This window comes from Neomonachus schauinslandi, chromosome 6, assembly GCF_002201575.2.
Source record: "Neomonachus schauinslandi chromosome 6, ASM220157v2, whole genome shotgun sequence".
NCBI classification, from domain to species: Eukaryota; Metazoa; Chordata; class Mammalia; order Carnivora; family Phocidae; genus Neomonachus; species Neomonachus schauinslandi.
In genome coordinates this window covers 101,648,138-101,660,224 of record NC_058408.1, presented here as the reverse complement: position 1 = coordinate 101,660,224, position 12,087 = coordinate 101,648,138, and the positions used below count along the sequence as shown (strand labels likewise).

At 37.5% G+C, this 12,087-nt stretch overlaps 1 protein-coding gene across 1 annotated transcript in view; it reads right to left on the bottom strand.

Annotated features, from left to right (window-relative positions):
* FAM149B1 (family with sequence similarity 149 member B1) overlaps positions 1 to 12,087 on the bottom strand; it is a 79,994-nt gene that overhangs the window by 29,539 nt on the left and 38,368 nt on the right. The window contains exons 6-7 of the mRNA XM_021699929.1: positions 8,861 to 9,028; positions 6,810 to 6,997 (exon numbers count right to left, since the gene is read on the bottom strand). Coding sequence (XP_021555604.1) covers positions 6,810 to 6,997; positions 8,861 to 9,028 — 356 coding nt within the window. The remainder of the gene's footprint in view (positions 1 to 6,809; positions 6,998 to 8,860; positions 9,029 to 12,087) is intronic.

Here is a 12,087-nt window from a genome sequence, read left to right as displayed (position 1 = left end):
AACATAGCTACAGCATATAGCATATACATAGCTATTAGAACAGTATGGTATTGGCATGGAAATAGACACATGGACCAACAGAACAGAATAGAGAACTTAGAAATAAATCCATGCATGTATGTTCAGTTAATTTACAACATACATACAAGGCGGGGAGGACAGTCTCTTCAATAAATTGGACCAGTATCTTAGACCATACACAAAAGCCAATTTAAAATAGGTTAAACACTTGAACATAAGACCTGAAACCACAAAACTCCTACAAAAAAAATATGAGGTAATTAAGCTTCTTGACATAGGTCTTGGCCATAATTTTTTGAATCTGATGCCAAAAGCAAAACAAAGGAAAGCAAAATAAAACATCAAACTAAAAAGCTTCTGCATAGCAAAAGGAAAAATCAACAAAATGAAAACCTATTGAATGGGAGAAAATATTTGCAAATCATCTGTCTGATAAGGGGCTAATGTCCAAAATATATGAAAATAGATACATAGCCAAAAAAATCCAATTTAAAAATGGGCAGAAGATCTGAATAGACATTTTCCCAAAGAGGAAATACAAATAGCCAACAAGTACACAAAAAGACACTCTATATCATTAATCATCAGGGAAATGCAAATCAAAATCACAATGAAGTATCACCTCATACCAGTCAGAATGACTATTATCAAAAAGTCTAAAAAAAAAAGTCTAGAAATAACAAGGGTTGGCAAGGAGGTGGAGAAAGGGAACCCTTGTGCACTGTTCATGGAAATGTAAATCGCTGTAGCCACTATGGGAAAAAGTATGGATGTTCCTCAAAAATTAAAAATATAGGGGTGCCTGGGTGGCTTAGTAGGTAAAGCGTCCGTCTTCAGCTCAGGTCACGATCCCAGGGTGCTGGGATCGAGTTCGGCATCGGGCTCCTTGCTCAAGGGGAACCTGCTTCTCCCTCTCCTCCCAGCTCAATGCTCGCTCTCTCTTTCTAATAAACAAATAAAATCTTTAAAAAAAAATTAAAAATAGGGGCACCTGGGTGGCTCAGTCAGTTAAGCGTCTGCCTTCAGCTCAGGTCATGATGCCAGGGTCCTGGGATCAAGCCCTGCATTGGGCTCCCTGCTCAGTGGGGAGCCTGCTTCTCCCTTTGCCCCTTCCCCCTCCCTCTGCTTGTGCTTTCTCTCTCTCTCTCTCTCTCTCAAATAAATAAATAAAATCTTAAAAAAAATAAAGTGTTTTTAAAAAATTAAAAATAGAGCTGCCACATGATCCAGCAATTCTACCTCAGTATTTATCTGAAGAAAATGAAAACTAACTTGAAAAGACATATGTACCTCCATGTTCACTGCAGCATTTATTTACAACGGCCAAGATATGGAAACAACCTTAGGTCCATCAGTAGATGAATGGTTAAAAAAAATCATGGTGTATATATACAGTGGAATATTCTTCAGTCATAAAAAAGAATGAAATCGTTCCATTTGTGACCTTGAGGGCATTATGCTAAGTGAAGTAAATCAGAGAAAATTACTGTATGATCTTTCTTGTAGGTGAAATCTAAAAACAAATAAAACAAAGCTCATAGATAAAAGATAGGTGGTTGCTAGAGGCAGGGGGTGGGGAATTGGAGAAATGGGTGAACCTTTTTTTTTTTTGCTTTTGTTTTTAGAATAAATAAATAAATTGAAATAAAATTTTTTTCATATCTATAAAAAAAGAATTAACCATCAATAGACTCACATTCACATAAGGATGAAAGTTTTAAAAAATGTTTTTAATGAGAGAAAATTCATATAACATAAAATTCACCATTTTTAAGCATTTTACAGTATACAATTAGTTTTTAGTATATTCACAATTTTGTGCAACAAGCACCACTATCTAATTTCAGAAAATATCTATCACTCCAAAGAGATACCACATACCTCTCAATTCCCTTCTTCCTCTATCCCTTGGCAACCACTAAACTACCTTCTTTCTCTATGGATGTGACTGTTCTGGACATTTCATCCGAATGAAATCATACAATATATGGCTCTTTGTGTCTGGCTTCTTTCACTTAGCATAATATTTTCAAGGTTCATCCATGCTGAAACATGCAGGATTACTTTATTTTATGAACAAATAATATTACATTGCATGGTATATTAGTTACTTAACCTGCTATAACAAAATACCACAGACTGGATGGCTTAAATAACAGAAATTTATTTTCTTACAGTCCTGGAGGCTAGAAGTCCAAGATCAAGGTGCTATATGGTTTGTAGGCAACTGTGTCCTTGCATGACCTCTTTTCTGTGCATACACAGACAGGGAGCTCTGATGTCTCTTCCTCTTTTTATAAGGATACCAACTCTATAGGATTAGGGCCCCACCCTTAGGACTTCATTTAACCTCCCTAAAGGTCCCATTTCCAAACAGTCACTTTGGAGATTAAGGGTTCAACATATAAATTCTGAGGAGGACACTATTCAGTCCATAACAGTTGGATATACCAAATCATGTTTCTCCATTCAGAGTTGACGGACATTTTGGTTTCTACTTTTTTTTAATATTTTATTTTTAAGTAATGTCTATACCCAGTGTGGGGCTTCAACTCACAACATTGAGATCAAGGGTCACATGCTCCACCAACAGAGCCAGCCAGGCGCCCCTGATTCTACTTTTTTTTTTTTTAAGATTTTATTTATTTATTTGAGAGAGAGAGAGTGAGAGACAGCATGAGAGGGGGGAGGGTCAGAGGGAGAAGCAGACTCCCTACCGAGCAGGGAGCCCGATGCGGGACTTGATCCCGGGACTCCAGGATCATGACCTGAGCCGAAGGCAGTAGCTTAACCAACTGAGCCACCCAGGCGCCCCTGATTCTACTTTTTGACCATTACAAATAATGCTGTTGTGAACATTCATGCACAGGCTTTTGTGTGGATATGGTTTCAGTTCTCTTGGCTATATACCTTTGAATGGAATTGCTGGGTCATAGGGTAATTTTATGTTTAACTTTTTGAGGAACTACCAAACTTTACACAATGGCTGCGCCACTTTGCCTTCCCACCAGCAATGTATGACGTTCCAATTTCTCCACACCCTTACCAATACTTCTTATTGTCTTTTTTTTTTTTTTTCATAGCCATTCTAGTGGGTATGAAGTGGTATTTCATTGTGATTTTGGTTTTGGTTTATATTTCCCAAAAGAATATGATGTTGATCATCTTTTCATATGCTTATTGGCCATGTGTAATCTTTGGAGAAATATCTATTCAAGTTGTTTGCCCATTTTTAAATTGGGTTGTTTGTCCCTTTGTTGTTTAATTGTACTTTATATATTGTGGATGCTAGATTCTTATCAGGTGTATGATTTGCACTTATATTCTCTAATTCTGTAGGTTGTCTTTTCACTTTTTTTATAATATCCTTTGATACAAAGTTTTTTTTAATTTTGATAAAATCCAGCTTACCGATTTTTCTGTTGTTATTTATGGTCTTGGTGTCATATCTAAGAATCCACTGCCAAATCCAAGCTCATTAAGATTTACTCCTATGCTTTCCTCTAAGAGTTTTATAGTTTTAGTTCTTAAATGTATGTTTGTGATCCATTTTGAGTTGATATTTTATATGTGTTGTGAAATAAGATTCCAAATTCAGTCTTTTCCATGTGGCTGTCCAGTTGTTTAAGCACCGTTTGTTGAAGGGACTATTCTTCTCCCATCCGGTGGTGGTCTTGGCACCCTTGTTGAAAATCAATTGGCCATAGATGTGTGGGTTTATTTCTGGACTCTTGATCCTATTGATCTATATATATATCACTTATGCTGGTACCACACTGTTTTAGTTAATGTAGCTTTGTATCAAGTTTTAAAATCAGGAAGTGTGAAGTCTCATATTTTGTTCTTTTTTAGTATTATTTTGGAATTCACTCAACCTGTAAATCTATTTGGGGAGTATTGCCATCTTAACAATATTAAGTCTTCCAATCCATAAACATAGGATGACTTCCAATTCTTTAGGTCTTCTCTATTTTCTTACAATAATGTTTTGTAGTTTTCACTGTAAAGTCTTACAGTTTCTTGGTTAAGTTTAATCCTAAGTATTTTATTCTTTTTGATGCTATTATAAATGAATTGTTCCCTTAATTTCATTTCCGATGATTCATTGATAGAGGCTAGAAGAATTTTGAGAAGTATGATACAGAAAGCAAAAATTATCTTGAACAGACTTTGTAGAAATCTGGATTTGGAGGATGCTGTAGGGGAGGGTTTAGAAGGAAATAAGGAGCATGTTATTAGAAACTGGAAGAAAGGAGGTGCTTGTTATCTAGTGGAAGAAAGCTTAGTGAAATGGTCTTCTGTGGTCAAGTGGAAAGCAGGACTTTTAAGTGATGATTCTGGTTATGTAGCTAAGGAGATTTCCAAAGTGTGATTTTTTTCTTGCTACTTATAATAAAACACGAGACGAGGAAGAGAAAGTAAAGAAAAAATTATTAAATATAAAGAAATCAATACTTGATGATTTTGAAAATTCTGTATCTCTAGATGACAAAAGAGTTTAATGAAAGAAGGCTGTCGGACCCTCAAAATTCTACTGGCAAGAGGCATTCTGGTAAAACTACTTAGCTGCCCACATGTGCTACCTTTTATGAAAAAGGAAGGATGACTTAGAGGGTAAAACCAAGAGCCCAGGGTGCCTGAGTGGCTCAGTCAGTTAAATGTCTGCCTTTGGCTTGGGTCATGATCCCGGAGTCCTGGGATTGAGTCACACGTCAGGCTCCCTGCTTGGTGGGGAGTCTGCTTCTCCCTCTGCCCTCACCCCGCTCTCATGCTCTCTCACGTGCACGCTCTCTCTCTCAAATAAATAGGTAAAATCTTAAAACAAACAACAACAAAAACCAAGAGCCCAGAGGTTGGACCAGAGAGTTGAGAGGATTATTTCTAGGATTGGAACTCCCAGTATTTTCCCAACTGGACTTCAGAATTGCTGTGAACCTTTTTCTACCTTCCTTTTCTGCACATACACCCCTTATCTGGAATGTCTGTGATCCTTTCCCTGGCCCACTATTGTATGTTGGGTGTGTTGGGGTAAGGTAACTTTTCTCTAGGAGTGGAATTGCTGGATTATATAGTTAGATGTTTATATACCTGTGTATGTAGCCTTTAGTTTCACAGGTCTATAGATGGAAAGGAATTGTGCCCCAGTAACTTAATGTATTACATCCAGGGCCTGATTTAGATGATAATATTTTGGACTTCAGAGCCAATGCTATAATAAGATGAGTTTCTTGGAAGCCTTGGGAATTGAATATATTTTGCATGCGGGAGCACATGAGTCATTGAGGGCCAGTGGAAGGATTGTAATGGATAAACTCTAAGGTGGCCCCTCTGTGATTCTTACCTCTTAGTGTTCACACCTTTGTGGAATCTGCTCCCTTTGAGTGTGACTTGCTTCAGATCAACAGATGATGGTAAAAATGATGAGATGTCACTCCCATGAATGTGTTATGTTATATAAGCTTCTGTTTTGCTAGCTGACTAGCTCTCAGTCTTTCTTGCTGGCTTTGAAGAGGAAAGCTGCTGTGACTCCTACAGCTACAAGAAACTAGATGCTCCTAAGAACACACAAAAGGGGAAGTAGATCCTTTCCTCGTTGAACCTCTACATGAGAACCTAGCTGTGGCCAACACCTAGATTGCAACTTTGTGAGATCCTAAGTAGAGGACTAGCTAAGCCATTCTTGGGACTTCTGACCCAAAATCTGTAAGATAATAAATGTGTGTTGTTTGAAACTGTTAAGTTTGTGATACATTTTTTTGTGTAACACAGAAAACCAAAACAATTCTTAAAAAGCTAAGAATACATTTAACCATATAATCAGACAATCCACTCCTAGAAATTTACCTAAGAGAAACGGAAATGTATGTTCAAAAAACTCTTTAAAAAAATTTTTTTTTAGATTTTATTTATTTATTTGACAGAGAGAGACACAGCGAGAGAGGGAACACAAGCAGTGGGAGTGGGGGAGGGAGAGGCAGGCTTTCCCGCTGAGCAGGGAGCCCGATGTAGGGCTCAATCCCAGCGAAGGCAGACGCTTAACCGACTGAGCCACCCAGGTGCCCCAAAAAGCTTTTAATACAGTAACGTGCAGACCAGCTTTACATGTGCCAAACTTAAAACAATCCAAATGTCCATGAAAAGGTAAATGGATAAACAAATTATGAAACAATGGAATACTTGCTAGGAATAAATTGCTGACACACAATTACATGGATGAATCTCAAAATGATCATGCTGAATGAGGAAGCTGACAAAATAAATACCATGATTCCATTTATATGAAACTCTACAAAACAAAAACTAAACTATAGTGACAGAAAGCACATTTGTTGTCACTTGGAGATGGTGGATCAGGCATGGGCAGAAGGGAAGGATTACAAAGGTCATGAACTTTTGGGGGTGATGGATATGTTCATTATATTGACTGATTTGTGGTTTCATGTTTGTATACATAGGTGAATTTACCAAATTATACACTTTAAATATGAATGGTTTATTGTATATCAATTATTCTTAAGTAAAGCAGTTTTTAAAATGTATTTGCCACTTGCACATGTTTTTTCTCACAAATAATTATACTCAAAGAAAACACAGTCTAGTCATCATAGAATGGGCCTTGTTACTCATCCACTCATTCTCAAAACTTTCTCAATATCTGTTAGTGTCTGTGGGAAATACAAATATGAATCTTTTACACTAATGAAGCATATAATCTGATAAGCTAGTTAGGCAGGCTTTGGAAATCATAAACAATTATTTTTTTATATTGTTGTCACAAAGATCCTTACCAGAAGCCAATCCCTCCCAGTGACTACGTGTCAGCTGCTCCATACAGCTCAGAACCTTGCTCCACACGTCGTCAAACACATGAGCAAGGACATCCTCTTTCATGCAGTAAAATGGAGCAATGGGAGGGTACCCTAATTTCTGTTTCTCTGGAGCTGCTTGTAATTTCTTTCCTTGAAACCCCTCTTCCCTGTAACAGAAGCAAGCATACAGAAATAATCTTTTTGTTGTAATTGGATACCATTTAGGTTAATATTAACATAACATCTAATAATGGGCATATAACTGTGCCACATAAATACCTGAGGCAATGAATCATTAGGAAAATAGTATATTTTTACTAATCCAAATAAACGTTTGGTAATTGGCTGGAAAGGGAAAGGAGGGAAGCCCAACAGCATAAGAAGCTACTCTGAGGCTCTTCTGGAGACCATGTATCTGTCTGTAGGCCAGAAAATCTCAGCTAGCCAAGTCTTCTCTTCTCTGTCAGGGAGTACCAATAGCCCCAGTATTTGGTGGGCAAAACTCTAACTGACAGACGTACTTACTATGATGAATGTATTATAAGTAAAACAAAGCAAATTCTGGAACACTTGAGCTACGAAGAAATATTTTAAGGCCTCTACACTGAAAATTATCCCTAGGGTAGCAGAGGTCTCAAGAATTAAATGGGAAGCTATAAGCAGGAAAGAAGGATGCTCAGATGTTTATACAGGGCAACTAAAGTCTTTCTCCTCTTCTCCTTTCCCCAGGAAGAGCTGGCCTGGCATTAAGTGGGGGAGAAGGCTGATTAGTATTAATTGTATTTAAATTTATGTTTCTTTTTATAGGAGATAACACTTTCATATGATGAAAAAAATTCAAATTATACAGAAGGAAATGTATGTATGTAGTGAAAAATAAGTTTATATCTCTATCCCGCAGTTACCATTCCCAGAAGCCAACATTATACTTTGGTCCAGAGAAATAGTTACATTATACACTGTGCTACACCTTGGTCTTTTACTTAGCAATGTAACTGGCCCTTGATCCATATTAATACAGATCAATATGCCTCTTAAAAAATAGCTGCAAAGTATTCCATTGGATATACCATAGCATATCTAACTGGCCAGTTACTGACCAACCAACCTTTTGTTTTTATAGTCAGTACTGCTTTAATATCCTTGTACGTAGTTCTTTGGCTACATGGCTATTATATCTGTAGGATAAATTCCTATAAACAGAATTATTGAGTAAAAGGGTATATGCTTCCAACTGGAAAGATACTGCCCACTTTCCTCTAAAGAGGAAAAATCTCCAGTGTTGGAAAATATATGCCTTTTTGTCCCATTCAAGGAATTATCAAACTTCTTTTTTTTTCTCTGCCAGTCTGACAGATAAAATAGTATCTCATTATAATTTTAATTTGCATTGCTAATTGTGAATGAGATTGAATTTTACTTCCTTTATTTAAAATCCATTTTCTTGGGGCACCTGGGTGGCTCAGTCAGTTAAGCGTCTGCCTTTGGCTCAGGTCATGATCCCAGGGTCCTGGGATCGAGCCCCTCATCAGGCTCTTTGCTCAATGAGGAGCCTGCCTCTTGCCTCTCCCTCTGCCCCTCCTCCCCGCTCGTGCTCTCTTGTGCACACTATCTATCTCATTCTCTCAAATAAATAAATAAAATCTTTAAAATAATAATAATAAAATCCATTTTCTTGGGGCGCCTGGGTGGCTCAGTCTGTTCAGCATCCAACTCAGTTTCAGATGAGGTCATAATCTCAGGGTTGTGGGACTAAGACCCATGTAGGGCTCCACACTCAGTGCAGAAGGAAGTCTGGTACGTGAAAGCAATAGGAATTTGTATCAACTAAGCATATGAACTCTGGATACCTGAGAAGTAATAGGAAATAAATAACCAAGTGACATAAATCTAATTATAAGGTAATATTGGCAGTATACTTTATTTTTTATATTTTTCAATATACTTTTTCTAAAGTATAGTTCTAAAATATATTGATATAATAAACAAAATAGGAGGGGAGTGAAAAGCTTGAAAGACATAATACTCACATATCAGTGTGGTCAAATGCTAGGTATTCCTCTATTATTCCTTCAGAGAAGATTACACAGTCTTCCTCTTCTCTTTCCATAGAATACAAGCTAGGGGATTTGGCAATGGAACATGCTTTATGAGCATAAGAAGATGAAAAATGTAACTTCTTTCCCCTAATGCCAAATCTGGGAGGGGAAAAAGCAAATATTAATTATGTACAACATCAACAATTCTTAGAGCAACTCAGTCATACAAGTTTCAGCTCAAAATCCATGGTCTTGCTGACACCTTTCTGAACTACTCTAAGCCTTAATATCTAGTATTTCTCACAACAGGAAGAATAAACACTAATCATAAACCTACTCTCCCTAGGTGTATTATGCAGTATTAAATACTGCTTGCTATCTTTTCAGATGCAACAGCTAGAGCTATAAGAAAAGTTTAAAAAAATCTAATAACCAGTCAGAATAGCTAGTATCAAAAAGACAAGAAATAACTAGTGTTGGGACGCCTGGGTGGCTCAGTCGGTTAAGCGTCTGCCTTCGGCTTAGGTCATGATCCCAGGGTCCTGGGATCGAGTTCCGCAGCTGGCTCTCTGCTCGGCGGGGAGCCTGCTTCTCCCTCTCCCTTTGCCTGCCACTCCCCCTGCTTGTGCTCTCTCTCTCTGACAAATAAATAAAATCTTAAAAAAAAAAAATAGTGTTGGCAAGGAGGTGGAGAAAAGGGAACCCTTGTGCACTGTTGGTGGGAATGTAAATTGGTGCAGCCACTATGGAAAATAGTACAGAGGTTCCTCAAAAAATCAAAATACTACATGACCCAGTAATTCCACCATTATTTACCTGAAGAAAATGAAAACATTAATTTGAAAAGATATATGCACTCCTATGTTCACTACAGCATTATTTACAATAGCCAAGATATGGAAGCAACCTAAGTATCCACAGATAGATGAATGGATAAAGAAGATGTAGTATATATACGCAATGGAATATTACTCAGCCATAAAAAGACTGAAACTTGCCATTTGCTACAACATGGATGGATCTAGAGGGTATAATGCTAAGTGAAATAAGCCAGACAGGAAAAGACAAATACCATATGATTTCACTTAAATTTGGAATCTAAAAACCAAGACAAATGAACAAACAAAACAGAAACAGACATAAATACAGAGGACAAACTGGTGGTTGCTCAAGGGAATGGGATTGGCCAAAAAGGTAAAAGGTATTAAGAGGTACAGACTGCCAATTATGGAATAAGTTAGTCATGAAGTTGAGAAGTATGGCATAGGGAATGTAGTCAATAATACTGTAATAACTTTGGTGGCAGATAGTAACTACACTTACCGTGGTGAGCCTTTTGTAATGTATGTAATTGTCAAATGATTATGTTGTACACCTGAAACTAATATTTTATATTCAACTCTCCCTCAATTAAAAGTTAATGAAAAAATTAAGAATATTTATTAAGAATTACAACTTTCAGGTACCTCAGGAGGTTATATGCTTATTTCCAGTAACTCCATCATTGTCAAATGCATATTCCTTAAGGGCAGGATTTACTTTGGAGAAAGCCAGTCAAATCTGAGCAATAATTTTTTAAAATGGCTCTGTTTAACCAAATACTAGATTTAACCAATGTATATTTTGTGTTATTCTTCACACTTTTTTGTATCTTACGTATTTTTTAATGGAAAAAAAGAGAAATTTGTGGCACTTTTCAGCAAGGCTATTGGGAAAAGCTTATTAGAAGACATTTTAGAAATATGAATTAGAAGCTTTAAAATAAATATACCTGTTGATTCATTCATTCAGTGATTTTCTTTGTAGGGATTTCCTTCAAGTATATGACCTACAAGATTTAGCTATAAAAATTATATTATAGAATTGTTTACAATTGCCAAATATGAAAACTAGCCCAACTGTTCCAAAATACACAGTTGGGGATTGGTTGTTTAAATAATGGTATATTCATGCAATGGAACATTATGAGATCATTAAATTAATGTGGGAGAAAATGGAAGATGCCCGCAATAAAATGGTAAGTATAAAAAGATTACAAATATGTAGTTTTATAAAACTATATACATATGTGGCAGAGAAAGCTAGATGCCCCCCAGTATCCATTCTCCCCTTCTTTCCTAGTAAATCATACCAACTTAATTCAGGAGAGCAATACATTCATCTCAAAGACTGCATTTTCCATTACCTTATAGTCAAATGTAACTAGTGAGATATGAGCAGACTTGTTTTGTGGGATGCTAGGAAGGTTGTTTAAAGAGAAGTGGCTTGGCTGTAAGGAGTGCCCTTTTGCCCTTCTGCCTTTCCTTTCTGCTACCTGAGAAGTGTTTGGAACTCTTACCAGCCATCTTGGACCATGAAGAAGACTTACAGAAAAACATGCTGATTTAGCATGGTGTAGCAAAAAGATGAAAAGAGTCTAAGACCCTGAAAACACCATGCCACCACCATGCTACCTTTAGATACTATTCCTCCAGACTTCTTTTAAAACAGAAATAAACTAGGGGTGCCTGGGTGGCTCAATCAGTTAAGTGTCTTCCTTCGGCTCATGTTGTGATCCTCGGGTCCTGGGATTGAGTCCCACATCAGGCTCCCTGCTCAGCGTGGAGTCTGCTTCTCCCTCTCCCTCTGCCTTTCCCCCTGCTCCTGCTTGCTCTCTCCATCTCACTCTCTCTCAAATAAATAAATAAAACCTTTTTTAAAAAATAAAAATAAAACCAATAAACTTATGTAAGCCATTAAATAAAGTGTACAGTTCATAGGAAGTGGTTGGAAAGGTATGTGGCTAGACTGCAGAAATTTGTGTATTAACTTGGGCTAATTGTTAGCAATAAAAAGTAAAGTTTTTTTTTTTTTTAAAGATTTTATTTATTTATTTGACAGAGAGAGTGAGTTAGTGAGAGCAGGAACACAAGCGGGGGTGTGGGAGAGGGAGAAGCAGGCTTCCCGCCGAGCGGGGAGCCTGATGTGGGGCTGGATCCCAGGACCCTGGGACCATGACCTGAGCTGAAGGCAGACGCCTAATGACTGAGCCACCCAGGCACCCAGAAGTAAAGTTTTTAAGAAGGGGAATGACAATATCCTTGCTTTAGAAGATCGCTGTAGTGGGGTCCCTGGGTGGCTTAGTTGGTTAAGTGTCTGACTCTTGATTTTGGCTCAGATCATGATCTCAGGGTCACGAGATCTCCTGCATTGGACTCCATGCTCGGTGAGGAGCCTGC